Source organism: Psammomys obesus, unplaced genomic scaffold (genome assembly GCF_907164565.1).
Source record: "Psammomys obesus unplaced genomic scaffold, mPsaObe1.curated_primary_1811, whole genome shotgun sequence".
Taxonomy (NCBI): Eukaryota; Metazoa; Chordata; class Mammalia; order Rodentia; family Muridae; genus Psammomys; species Psammomys obesus.
This window is the reverse complement of record NW_026589732.1, coordinates 4,340,573-4,355,525: the sequence shown is the minus strand read 5'-3', so window position 1 is coordinate 4,355,525 and position 14,953 is coordinate 4,340,573. Positions and strand designations below refer to the sequence as shown.

At 39.6% G+C, this 14,953-nt stretch overlaps 1 protein-coding gene across 2 annotated transcripts in view; it reads right to left on the bottom strand.

Annotated features, from left to right (window-relative positions):
* The window catches only part of Stx17 (syntaxin 17), a 52,831-nt gene that overhangs the window by 23,894 nt on the left and 13,984 nt on the right, over positions 1-14,953 (bottom strand). For both annotated transcript variants that reach the window (XM_055605318.1, XM_055605317.1), the window contains exon 3: positions 14,302-14,367. In XM_055605318.1, coding sequence (XP_055461293.1) covers positions 14,302-14,367 — 66 coding nt within the window. The remainder of the gene's footprint in view (positions 1-14,301; positions 14,368-14,953) is intronic.

The window sequence follows — 14,953 nt, the reverse complement described above, 5'->3', positions numbered from 1 at the left end:
CATGTGGTAGGAAAAAGACCCGTGAGAAGGCACATATCAGAGGTCACCGACATTCAGAGAGGAGCACTACAGTTAGTGAGTCATGGGGAGCGTTAATTTTATCAGCTTTGAAGAAAAGGGCTGGATGATGCCACAAAATAAATTATACTGTGATGAGATTTGTTTTTAAAGAAACTGTTTGACCCTCTAAATTGTGACTTTATGATACTATAAAAGCAAATGAATCTTAACTGAGAGAAGAAAGTGATGTCTAGGAATCAAATATGACTGCAGAATATGGAAAGTTCAGGATCTCAAGACACTCCCCAAAGAGGGGGTGGGGAGGGAGGAAAGTCACGTGAACCCAAAAGAGTGGTGTGAAACAAGGAGAATCATGCAAGGAAGAGCCCAGAATGAGCGGAGGCTGCTGAAAAAGTTAAGAACAATAAAAGGATATAAAAATACATGTACAGCAAGAACAAGAGGAAGGCTCAGGCCCACTGCCTTGGGGCAGATGGTGTAACGCTAACAGATGATGTAGAGAGCAAAATCATTTAGCTCCTGTTTTGCTTTTGATTCTGTATTAAGAAAAACTTCAAAATTAAAAGGGGATAAGAAACACGCCCCAAAAAAATCTGTGTCACTAGAAATCTGTATAAGCTTCACAAAGCAGTAGCTTGGTCTTGTCTCTGAAAACCAGTTTTAGGGAACTAGGACATACTAAACACAACGCCCTCTTGGTCGGCACTTCAGCAGCAGGACACGCATCTTTGCCATATTTAATAGCACTGTGCTGAACTCCCTTGCCCACTGTGCAAAAGCACTGGGCCAACCAAAGTAGCAGCATCTGTCCTTCCCACAGGAAGACAGCATGGCGCCTTAGATGTCATCCACCCCATCCTCCCTGTGCCAATTAGGACTCAGGTCAAAGAGCCAGAGTCCAGATTAATCTCATAAATGTTTCAAAGCAACAATAAAATTCCTCTGAACTCACACTAACCTGGCATAACTTCTTTTCTACCGCCTCCAACTAAGAAGCTGCTTCTTGCCTGCCTGCCATTGCTACCTCCCCTGCCCTCCCTGTCCATTTCTTCCCTCTGAACTGTTTTCTACTTTTCTTGCTTTCATACTGTTCGCCTCATTATTTCTCTTTTCTCTTGCTTCTTTTCCTGCCCAAATACTCCTTTTAAAGATGAAAACATAGACCCAGAGTAAGACAGTGATCTTACTCTGTCTCCGAGTAAGATCATCAAAGTCACACTTCATATCACCTGAGTTCCTATCTGGTTTTACTTTTGTGTACCTGTGCTGCTTACAAACTGGGTAGATTTTGTATAGGCAGTAAGTATCCTTCCAAATGAGCTCTGACATCTACTGAACCAGAATCTCTAAGTGAGCCTCAGATATGTTGGCTCCTGACAAGTTCTATGCCAGCTGTTAGTGGAAAAGAGAAGTTGAGGACATTTCTTTGAAAGCCACACTGATTCTCCAATGATTTTCACAGTAACAATTTCCAGAGCCGTCATTATCTTATAAAAACTGGTCACAAAATATTGCTTAATGCTGAGAGTTCCTTACTCCAGAAAAGAAAGGTATTAAGCCTATTCTATTTGCAGTCTCAAAACCTTAGTGAGTGGCTGGCCTGTCCTGTTGTCCAAGGACAGCAGAGTTCTGAGACTTGAGAACTGGGGAGAAAGGAAACATGCATGTACCCCTGGCGATAACCAGAGCTATTGCTAGAGCACTGCTCCGTAGAAAATGGACCATAACCTCAATGTAAGGAAACCGTCCAAGGCTGGGGAAAGAACCATCTGAAGAGATTAAGAGAAAGAGTGCCCAGAACTCACACAAGGCAGGAGGTGGCGCTTGTCTCCAGCAGCTACACTTGAAACTTTTCATCCACATGGCACTGAAGGGCACTCGCAGAAGCTGAGTCCCCGAAAGGAGGAATACTTGAGCAGACTTAGTGTTGTTCCGGCTAGCCTCCGGTTAAAGAATCATTAACGCAGTACCTAGCATTACCACATTCATTCTAAGTAACTAGTAACTTAATGGCAGTCCAGAACAAAGCTCAAGAAATATTATAGCATCATAAAAACATACAGCAGTTAAGAAAACCAAACAGTATCAGACATATGTTGAAACAGGAGAACAGGAACCATAGTGGGGAGAGTAATCACAGATCCAAATAAGCCTGATTGGCACAGCTGCTAACGCAGTAGAAAGGAATATTACATCATATTACAACTGCATTTCATGTGTTTGAAAAATTAAGTAGCGATAAGGAAGATAATTTAAAAACCCAAGTCAAAACTCTAGAAACTTCGATTTGTATGAGATGAGAATTAAGTGGACCAATGACAGATTAGACACTACCACCAGAGACTAGTAAACAAAATGAAAACAGAAAAAGGAAGGACTTATTTAAAAGCACCAGTCAGCTGTGAGATGACATTCAAGCAAATGCACCTGCACTGGAGTTCTTGGAGAAGGGAGGGAAGGGGATAGGAAAACAAACTAAGAAGGAAACAGTGGCAGAAAACTCCCCAAATCAATGCAACCATAAACTGAGAAGTCAAAGCTCAACAAACTGAAAGCACAAGACAATGAAGAAAATACACCATGTCCCGTGAACGTCCCCAAATCTTTAACAAAAAGAAAGTCGTCAGAGCAGAGAAAAAACAGACACCCCACATAGGGACAAAGATGAGATGATTCCTCACAGGAGTAAGTGAGAGGACAGCTGATGTCTTCAAAGTACAGAAAAGAGAGAGTCTGCAGAATTCTATACATGGTAAAGTTTCTATCTCCTCCCCCCAAAGTCAAAAGAATTCATCTAATCAGAATTGTACTCCAAGCAATGTTAACCTTTTTAAAAGCAAAGGGAAAGATGACACACAAAGACATTTACTATAAGCACATCCGAAATGGAAATAACCTGGGCACTACACAGGCTTCCACACCACCAGGTCACTTTAAGTGGCAACTGGAAACTAAGCATCCTAGGGGCCACAGGGAGGTAGGAGTCAGGTATAGGAGAGTAGAGCAGCATAAAGAGGCTGAGGAGAAACACAAGTGTGCCTAAGTTTCTTCATTCTATCCATCTAGCCATCCATCTATCACCTATCTATCTATCTATCTATCTATCTATCTATCTATCTATCTATCTATCTATGGTTTTCAAGACAGGGTTTCTCTGTGTAGACCAGGCTGGCCTTGAACTCACAGAGGTTCTCCTGCCTCTGCCTCCTAAGTGCTGAGATTAAAGATGCATGCCACCACTGCCTGGCCTGCTGAAGTTTCTTAAACATGTGTGAATTTGTGTCATATCACTCGAAAACAAAACAGCAATAGATGAATACAATAAGCTCTTGTTCAACCTCTAAAACAGAAAGTTATAGCAATCAAGACAGAAAAGAATTCAATAAAAGAAAACCACCTCAACTGAACTGAAAACAGCTGGATGTGGTGGCGAACGGCTATATGCCAGCAGCAGGGAGGGTAAGGCAGAAGGATTATTAAGGATTATTCATTAAGCAAATTCACTAAGTAAATATTAAATTTACAAGGCACAGCACAGACATTCTAAAGTAGCTAAAATTAAAAATACCAAGTCTATCAAGTGTCTTCAAGAACTTGAGGAACTGGGTGGGAATAAAATAGAACAATTGTTTTGAAAAACAGGCAGTTTCTTTAAAAGTTACTATCATACAATGCCATGATTCTCATCCTAAGTTATTTACCCAAGAGAAACAAATCCTTTTTCCATACCAAAATGCTCACAGCCGCTTTGTTTCTAACAGACAAAACAATAAACAATCCAAATGTCCGCTAACAGGTGAACTACGCTATACTCATACAATACAACACTATTTGATAACAAAAAAAAAAAAAAATTAAACATGGATGCATAGAACAAGAGGGATAAACCTCAGAATATTCACAGAGTGAAAAGAAACTGGATTTTATGTTGTATGATTATGTTTTAATCATATACTGTATAGATTATACAGTATATATATATAAATTGTAAGAAATCTACCCTACCTAATGGATAATAGCAGAAAGCCAGTCGATGGAATGAGGGCCAGGGAAGAGAGCAGCTGTGGCAGTAGAGGCCAAGAGGGTTCAGGGCTACAGAAGAAAAATGGTTCACAAGTTATCAAGTCTGCATGGCCTTGATTGTGGGGATAGCTTTAGCATACATATAGACACAGGACAAACATATTTAATGATTAGATACATGCCGGGTATGGTGTCCCATGCCTGTAACCACAGCACTCAGAGAGGCAGAGGCAGGTGATCTTTGTGAGTTTGAGGCCAACTTGGACTACAAAGAGAGTCTAGCACAGCCAAGGCTACACAGAGAAACTCTGTTTCGAAAAAAACAAAACAAAAAGATTAGATACTTTAAATATATATACCCTATAGTGTGGCAGTTAATACCACAAAAAGTTATTTGAGAAAAAAGAGGGGATATAGAAGTAAATTTGCTCATATATAATTATATTTAAATCAGAAAAGAGACTTCACTCAGATGAAGTATGGGTGTGGGAAGTAGGATGGAGGAAGAGTGCACACTGAGCTTTGCTGGAACTAGCAGCTTCCTTAAAAGAGGAAAAGGAAGGAACTGTGACAAATGTGAGGACCTGACACAGATGAGTGGCAAATGCATGGCGTTTATTAATTATCTTACAAGCTTAAATGTTTCTATGTGTTTAAAGTATGTGCATTTATAATTTTCTCTAAATGTGCTCAGCGTTAGAGTTGCTATCAAGCAGCTTCTTACTCCATTAGACTTGGGGTAGGAGCCATCTAGTGAAGTTGCAAAGTTAGCAGGTAACAAGCTAACTCATTGGCCCCTGGAATAACTGACACAGGGGAGGGGTATACCTGAATAATGCACAATGTCTCCCAAGTTAAAATAGTCTATCCTGGAAAGAGGCTTGTTAACAGGAAGTTTTAAATAGAATTAAAAAGCTCAGGAAACAAACAACCCACAAGCCTGAGGAAGTTCTTGAAACTCAGAGGAGCCACAAGGTCCCTCCTGCACCGTTATACTGCTAGATAGAAGGGGCCTCGCAACTGTCAAGCTATCTGAAAGTCGGAAAATTTTAGGGATGCAACTTTTGTGTTGTGGCCCAAGCTGAGGTGCATTTTTTTAGGGATGCAGCTGACTTCAACTCATCTATACTCCTGTAAGTAACCTTAATAAACTCACTGGTTTACTAAGTTAGATTTTAGTGGAACATTTCTTTGGTCTATTGTTCCCTACATGGGAGAGCAGACACCTGCTCATTTCTCCCTGGTAGAAGTCACACAAAAACTTATCTAACAAACAGCCCCATGGTTAAACCAGCTTCCTTCCCCATTAGCTTGTTCCTCTCATCCATGCCCCTTCAAGACTTTCATTGTAATAGGCAAGAGATGTCTTCAGGTTATCTCAGGTCACTGCATGCTCAGAACCTTCCAGAGCTTTCCTCATAACTCTGAGTTACTGTCTCCTGTGGGGCCGCCTATGGTCTGACCCAGCTGGAGTCTAACTTCACCTCCTGCGTGCTCCTTACACACACAAGCCATAACCTCCTGATCACCCAGTGGACATGCCACCACCAGTCTTCACACCAGACTTTCCCTGTGCCTGGAGAAGTCTCTTCCTGACTTTACGCCTTCACTTGCTTCAGGGGTTTACTAAAATGTTATCTGGAACCTTCCACAACCACTACTTATATAAAAGTTCATTACTAGGGTTTTTGATCCCTATAATTGGTTTTTATTTTCCTCATGGCAGTCTAACTATATTAGATATTTACTTACTTAAAATTATCTTAAAATTTAAAAAATAACAAATGCTAACAAGGATGTAGAGGAAGGGGAACTCTTGGACACTCTTTGGGTGGAAATCCAAATTGGTATAATCATTAATAAAAATGGTATGGAGGGTCCACACAGAAAAATGATCAACCCTATGATCCAGCGCTCCCACATATACCCAAAGGAAATAAATCAGTTTGTCAAAGCAGTTTCTATCTTTATGTCCATGCAGATCACAGCACTGTCTGCAAAGCCAAAATGTAAAACCACTTAAGTGCTCACCAATGGTGAGTAGGTAATGAAAACTCAGTGGCAGATACACATATATATAGCTGAAAACTATTCACCCAAGAAGAAGTAATAACAGTCCTTCATTTGCAATAACGTGGATGAATCTGAAGGACATTATGCCAGGCACAGACAAACCATGCTAAGTGATCTCATTTCTAGCAGAATCTAAAATGGTTGCTCTTGCAGAAGCCGGGTGTAGACTAGTGGTTTCCAGACCCTGGGGAGGAAAAGGTGGAGAGGTTGTTCAACAGGCACAGAACTATAGCTCTGTAGGACTGAGTTCTGGTGCAGTGAGTTCTGTACAGCAGAACTACCCTTAACCACACTTTATGGTATGTTTCCAAACAGCTAGAAGGACTGTATATTCTCACCACAGCAAAATGACAAAGGTTTGAAGGGAGAGAACTGCCTGATTGCATCACCACACCAGTACAGCCACATTAAAACACATCCTACCTGGTGCTGAAGAAATAGCTCACAGAATAAAAGCACTGGCTGCTCTTGTAGAGGATGAGTTCAGTTCTCAGCACCCACACGGAGACTCACAACTTTTTAACTTCAGTCCCAGGGATTCCAGTGCCCAGTTCTGGCCTCTGTGGGCACAATATGCAAATGCTCTGCAGACATACATGCAGACAAAACAGCCATAGAAAAATTAATTAATTGAAAAAATTACATCCCACAAGTATGGACAATTACAGAACATTAATAAACATTTTGGGGATGGAGATATAGCTCTGAGTAGAGTACCCGCTTGGCATGTGCAAGGCCCTGAGTTTAGTCTCTAGAACCATAAAAAAGTACAAAATTTAAAAATTTAAATAAAAATAAAAATAAAATCTCTTTATTCTTTCCACCTGCCACTCCCCCACATACAAGGTGTACAAGGACAGGGATTTTCTTTCCTTTTGCTTATAGTGCCAACAATAACACTGAGGAAATGGTAGATGGTAAAATATTTCTGTTTTTCTGGTAGTCAGACCAGAGGGCAGGTATGCCAAACCCTGAAACTCTGAGGAAAGGGCTAAAAGACACGAAGCCCTCGTCCAATACCAGCACGGCATAGACCAGTGCGGTGGAGTTCTCCTATAATCCCAGCACTCACAGGCGGAGGCAAGGGGCTCAGAGATTCAAGACAGTTCTCATCTACATACAAAGTTGCAGGCCAGCCAGGCCTGTGGGAGTGCACCCCTTTAATCCCAGCACTTGGGAGGCAGAGGCATGTGGATCTCTGTGAGTCCTAGGCCAGCCTATCTACAAAGTGAGTCCAGGACAGCCAGGGCTACCCAGAGAAACCCTCTCAAAAAAAACAAAAACAAGAAAAACCGAAACCAATCAAACAAAAAAGCCAGCCAGTGCAGGAGCCCCCGACTTCTAATAATAACATCTGCAGAAACATCCACAAGTTAGAGCAATGGGGCCGTAATAAGGGAAGCAAGCTCTAACAGGTGAGTTCAGCAACTCCGTATTTAACAAGCTTTGCAGTATGTGAATACAAACTGTAAACCAGGCCCAAACTTTCAGTTTAAAACACATCCCCACCTGTTCAGATTAATAACTACATTTATCTTTCTCCACTTTGTTCAAAAATATCTCTAAATTCTTGTCTAAAGCTAAGATATAGTAAAATATACTTCTTTATATGGATGATAATTATAAAAAGCAATTTTTCTAAGTTAATTAAGAATTCTGAAAAATGGCTAATTTGTATTTGCTGATTAAAAGATGAGTGGCTATGCATATATTTGCTTTCATTAAATATTGATTTAGGATTTCTAATGTGTTTTTATAACATGCAATTTTGAGAGCAAATTGTGTACAGCAAAAAAACATTTGGTATCGTAATAATTAATCAGATTTCTTTACAAACAGAAGCACAAGTCCACTGGTAAACATTTAAATACCACAGCAAACATACTCTAGACGTAGTATGACTTACTGTTAAGAGATCCAGAGTTATAACTGTTGAATTAAAATAAATCTGGACTACTCTATTTTTATTTAAGATACAGTCACTGTTTACCTCCTTCTCTAAGGTATTGATAGTAGTATGACTTTACACTTGTTTTAGTATAAAACAGTACTGAAAATAATATATTTTAAAACTAATAACCAACTATTAAAAAGATTGAAAAATCACAACTAGGGGCATAGATAAGAAGAAGAGCATTTGCCCAGCTTGCACAGGGCTTTAGGTTCAATTTTCAGCATGGGGTCAGGGGCAGGCAAAGAGACTAAAAATCAAAGAAGTATTTAATCAAGTATTTAGTGAGCATCTAATTTAATGTGTTAAGGGCCATGCTCCAGCGCCTGTCCACTTGAGTTAACATTAATAGATTATAAAGGAAGTAGGGCTCAACATGGGAACTGGTTCTTACTATGGCAGTGGTTCTCAGCCTTCCTAATGCTGTGACCCTTTAATACAGTTCCTCATGTTGTGACCCAAATCCTAAAATTATTCTTGATGCTACTTCATAGCTGCAATTTTGCTAGTCCTAACTCTCAACATAAATATCCGATATGCAGATGGCCTTAGGCGACCCTGTGAAGGAGCAGCGACCCACAGGCTGAGAACCGCTGTCCTGCGGAGTACAAGTATGCCATGAGAGCACTCCTGCAGTCACTCACTACTTCAAACACCAAGTTTCCCAAACTCCTTTTAAAATTATATTTTAGACAAGCACTAAATTTCTCTGCTCTTCTCGTTTCCTTTACCTGAAAAGAAAATTATCTAGAATCCAGATAGCTAATTTTTCTTATTTTTATCAATCACACTTTATTCACTTTGTACAGATAGCTAATTTTTATAAGACATTTCACAGCCACTCCTATGCTGACTCTCATTAACTTTTACTGGAGCTTTAAATTTCCACACAGATACTGAACTGACCTTTTGCACTGTCATCCAGTCAGGAGCCCTCAAGGCAGAAACTGAGATATGCTTGTTAGAACCTTTGTTATCAGTTACTATTCTCACTGGATTTAAGGGAGGAGGAGAGATGATACATTGTTTTTCAAAATACTTATTTTAGGCCTGGGGAGATGGCTTACTTTGGCAACATGCTTGTTATGCAAGCATGAGGAGATGAACAGTCACATGAAAAAGCCAGGCATGATCCAGCATCAGAGAGGCAGAGACAGAAGGACCCCAGAAGCTCACTGGCCAGACAGTCTAGCCAAATGAGCAGGCTCCAGGTTCAGTGAAAAACCCCACCTCAAAAACTAAGGTGAGTGGGGAAGATAATGGACATTGACCTTTGGCCTGCACAAACCCACATCCAGAATATTTACCTTACACTTTCATATGACAGGTCAGAGGGCTGGGGAAAGTAACGCAATTATACCCACCTAAAACTGAACTAACCTACTAAATGTCTGCTGTTATGATAGGGGCTGTGTAGGACACTAGCACAAATGGCTGACCATCTTACAACCATCCCCAGAGTTAGGAACTGTTACACTGATTTGACAGTTGGGGAAACTTGAGCTCATAAACTGTATGTAACTTGTTTAAAGCAGACAGTGTCACATAAGATTCAAACTGTAAAAATGTGTAATATATATCTGAACAAGCTTTTCATTGATGTTTTGTTTGTTTGTTTTGTTTGAGACAGGGTTTCTCTGTGTGTCCCTGGCTATCATGGAGCTTGTCATGTAGACCAGCCTGGGCTTAAACTCTGCCTGCCTCTGTCTCCCAAGTGCTGGGATTAAAGGTGTGCACCACCACCCAGCTGAGCAAGCAACTCTTTCTTCAAGTGGTCAGTGAGCCAGATTTTCAAAAAGTCAAGTAATCAAAATAAAATAGGAATCTAAAACTACAGTGATATCATAAAAGAAGAAAAATGAGTCTCAAAAAGTTCAACTATGAAAAGAAAATTCAAAGGGATTACAAAAAGTTATTAGAAATAATAAAAATTTAAAAGTAATTCGCTATAAAATCTATTTATGAAAATTAACTATGTATCTATATTGACTGAAAATTTAGAAAACCTAATTAAAAGTCAACATTGGACACTCTACATACAATGTGTGCATGCACACACACACAGACACACACACACACACACATGCTGTAAGGTACCGAAGAACAGATTAATTAATACCCTGTATAGTGGTGTGCACCTGTAATACTACCTAACTCAGGAGAAACAGACAAGGATGGTAAGAGTTTGGGGCCAGCCTTAAATCTAGATGACCAACCTGAGCTATATAACACTCTGTCTGAAAAACAAAATTAATGAAAATTTTGAAGCAAAATCTTGTTTATCATCATCTAAGTATAGAGAAAATTCCAAAATCATTAAAAAATAAAAGGTTGGGAAATTAGATTGCACGTAAGTTAAGAAGACCTTTGTCTCCAAAGACAAAGTCAAACTGAAAAGGTAGGTCTTACAGAAATGTAATTCTGAAAAATATGGAAAACCTTAACTTGTTCATGAACTTGTTTCTCTGAAAATTGTTTTTATTCCAAACTAGCCATGAAGAAGCCTATACACTAAGTCCAGAGCAGAAATAAGTAAAGTAAGCAAACACGTGTATCTAACAACAGTTTGAGCTCATTACTTTAATGGCCAGATGGAGACCAATAATGTCAACATAATTTTAAACATTAGTACACAAATTGTCTCACACAGTCAATATCTCAATCAAATCATGTGATTGTTAGTGAAACATTAAACAATCAAGATGGTAAGAAACCCAAGTCAAAATAATCTCATTAACACTCAAGATCACTGGACCTTCACTAAATCTTGATGGCACCAGCACTGTGAGAGGTGAAGAGCCGAGATGCTGCCTTCTTCCTGAGGCTTGTAATCTACTCACCATCTAGCAAACACATCTGTCAGCTTTCTGTCTACATTTCAAGCAATCTGCTTTTCTTTCTTTCTATTTTCTTTTTCTTTCTTTCTTTCTTTCTTTCTTTCTTTCTTTCTTTCTTTCTTTCTTTCTTTCTCTCTCCCTTCCCTTCCTTCCCTTCCTTCCTTCCTTCCTTCCTTCCTTCCTTCCTTCCTTCCTTCCTTCCTTCCTTCCTTCCTTCCTTCCTTTTTTTTTTGAAACAGGGTTTCTCTGTGTAGCCTTGGCTGTCCTGGACTTGCTTTGTAGACCAGGCTGCACTCAAACTCACAGCAATCCACCTGCCTCTGCCTCCCTGAGTGCTGGGATTATAGGCATGCTCCACCATGACCAACTTTATCTTCTTTTCTTGAAGCTACTAATATCTACTCCTTGCACTTCTGTAACCTTTTCTAGGGAAGTCTTGCATTCATTTCATTCAATTTTTACTATCTTGCAACACACTACAGCATACTAATGTAAAAATATGTTTGTATATACATTTGTGCATATGTTTTTGCCTGGATGTGCATATGTGCTTGTGTGTGAATAACCTCTGGTGTTGGCTCCTGCCTTTCACTTTGTTTTGCAAGGTCTCTCTTGTTCACTGCTACACCAAGTACTCACACTATTTAGCCCAGAAACTTCTGGAGGACTCCCCTCTCTCTGCTTCCCATTTTGCTCTAGGAATGCTGAAATTAAGACATGTACTGTAGTGTCCAGCTTTTTATGTGGGTTCTGGGGACTAAACTCAAGTTCTTAGGCTTGTGCAGTACTTTTTAAGCACTGAGCCATGCAATCTAGGAGTTCCAATATTCAGTGGAACACAGATTGGCAAACCTTTCTGTAGGGCCAGATAGTACACAGCTTAGACTTTGTAAGGCATATGATCTCTGTTGCAACTATTCAACTCAGAACTTGTAATGTAAAAATAGTAAATAAATAAATAAACAAACAGAAGGACGGATGGATGGATGGGTGAGTGAGTGAATGAATGTATGTCAGGTCAGATATAGTCTGGGAGTTGGTTTGCTAACCTTTACAATAAAATAATATGTGTACACATTCGTATACGTGAGTATGTGTGACTGTATATATGAGCCTGTTGGGTGTCTTCCTCTACTCTTCCCTACCTTGTTTTTTGAGACATGGTCTCTTATTGAACATGAAGCTCACTGATTTTCTAAGCTGGCTGGCCAGCAGACTCCAGGGATCTGCCTGTCCTCACTGGGTGTGAAAGGATGCATGCCACCACACCTGACTTTTTATACATGATGAGATCTGAACTAGCCAGCCTGTGCCCAAGTGTGATCCTGTCTCAGAATACAAATAACAGATGCCAGAGATGTCTCAGTGGCTAAGAGCATTAGCTGCTTTTAAAAAGAATGCAAATTCAATTCCTACCACCCATATGGCAGCTCACAATTGTCTGTGACTCCAGCACCCTCACACAGACATACATGCAGCCCAAACACCAATGCACATAAAATATAAAATAAAATAATACAAATTAATAAGCAAATAAAATTTCACAGAACTAATGAACCTTGGTTTTGAGATGGAAATGATACAATACAACACACATCATTAAATTTTCAGAGCACTAGAGATAAGCAGAGCACAAAGGTCCCCAGGAGGTAAAGGCCTGTTCAAAGAGGTGAGTTCAGCTTCTGAAAGAGGAACACAAAGAGCAGGAAGGCAGTCACTCCGGAAAGCCAGTTCCAGGGAACTCAACACCTGGTGAAACTACAGTGAGGGTTTTATGCACATGGCTACTTAACCCTTTCCTTCTGGATGCTAACCAGCAAAACAGTGGAGGAAATAAGAACTGAGGAAGACCAGATATCTGCAAAACGTCGCAGCTCCTATTCCTATGTAGGAATACGTGGGGAAGTCCCTGGGCAGCAGTTATGCAAGAGACAGAGTCCCACTGGAACTGGAGGTGACTAGCTTAAGGACGGAGCTTCCAAAATGAAGAATGGAACAGATATATCCACACATGAAAATGTTATCAACAGCAATGTGATAAGACATGTGGAGCATTTTAACAAAACTCAAAGACACACAGACAGAAAACAAGGTAATTAAAAATAGGTTGTTATTAACTTAAAAAAAAAAACCAAAAAAAAAAACAACAAAGGGCTGGTCTGAGTTTTACTATTTGTCTTGGCAGAAAATAATGTCCTTATAATCAAAATAATGATACTGAGTACTACCTGAACCAAGGACTGTGTGTATGCAATTAAAAAGGAGAAAGGAGGTAGGAGAACAAAGTGGAAAGAGCTCCACCCACATGGCGGGGGTGAGGAGATGGCATCCAAACCACCAGCTACATGGGCTGCTCATAACAACTAGGTAACACAGGAAAGGAGCCAACGGCCTCACAACGGATTCTTCCAGACGGGTCTGGAAAATAGGGAACTGTGGGTTTTCTGTCTCTTAACTGTAGTGTACTTTTAAAAATATTAATGAATATAATCTTTCAAGATTACCATTTATTTACTTATTTAGTGTGGGTGTGCCTGAGCACCACAGCACACGTGTCGAGAGCAAAGAACAGCTAGTTCTCTCCTTCCACTGTGTGGGTCCTGGGGCTGGAACTTGCGCTGTCAGGCTTGATGGCAAGCGCCTTTACCTGATGAACTATCTCAGGCCCTTAATACACTATTTTTAAAATCTAGTTTAAAATAATTAGAAAAAAATTTTAAACAACTAAAATGAGGAATGCATTTCATAGAATTCTGTCAAATATTAGATGTCAGTGTCTTATAAAACACATAAGCACACTATACATGAAGAACATACACAACAATTAACAAATATCAGCCCAAGGCATATGTAAAAAATGTTTACCCTTCAGAGCAATTTTTTTAAAAAAGGTTAAAACTACAAATAGCATTATGTCAGCCAACCAATTAATTAATACAATCTTGGGAAATACTATGAAATTTTTAAGGTTTTTAGAAAATGCATTGATTGTGAAAATATAAGTTAATATATTATTCCTGAAGGAAAATTAGGTAACATGAACTGTAACTAGGCAGTTCCTGGTAAAACAGTAACAAATACACAAAAGAAATCAATTAGGAAGGATAAGCTGAGGACCTTGACTCCAACACCTATAATTCCTAACCAGGCTGACCTGATGAGATGGAGACCAAACATGGGTGCACTAAAAATCCTGCCATTGCCTCTGGCAATGAGTGTAAACAGGCATGAGAGTAAAGGCATGAGTGAAACAGGAATGAACTTTGGTTATACTTGGGTCTCATCACACACATTTTGGAATGAGCACTTTAGATACAGGCTTATCATCCTGAATATAAGCACAATTTTCTCAAAGCCGTCTTTTTCCTATTGACTCACCAAACACAGCAGCCTTACCTGAACAGTGCGCCCTGCATTGATGTGCTCTTCATGTAACTTGTCCCAAATTCTGCACCGCTGATACTATTAAAAAAGAAATAAACAGGGACAGTGCTGAGTTGTTATGTCACGAGCCATGTCCAGTTACCACAAAAACCTTAGCGATTTTTGTAATGATAGTTAAGTTTCTGAGAGCTTTCAACATTACATTTTAATATTTAGAAATAATAAAAATAATGAAATATCATCAGGCCAAATTATTATTTTTTGGCCAAATAAATTTTTAGTCTCCCTACAAACTCTCTGGGAATGGAAAATACAGAGAATGGGGATATAAAAGAAGCTGGAAGATGAACAGCATTCCTTACATTTCCTTATTATGAATGCAGAACTGTAAGTGTTTGATATTAGTGATATTAAATGTTAAGAACCAGGATCAGAACTTTAAACAAAATCAAAAAGTCCCAAAAGCATGCAGAAAGAAAAAAAGATGCTTGAAGTGCAAAGGAACAGACAAGAGTGACAGATAAACACCACAAGCCAGAAAACAATGAACATACAAGTCACAGAGAAGAGACACAGCTCAACTAGAACTCCCATCCAGCTGGGTGAAGGAGAGGTATACACACACACACACACACACACACACACACACACACACACACACACA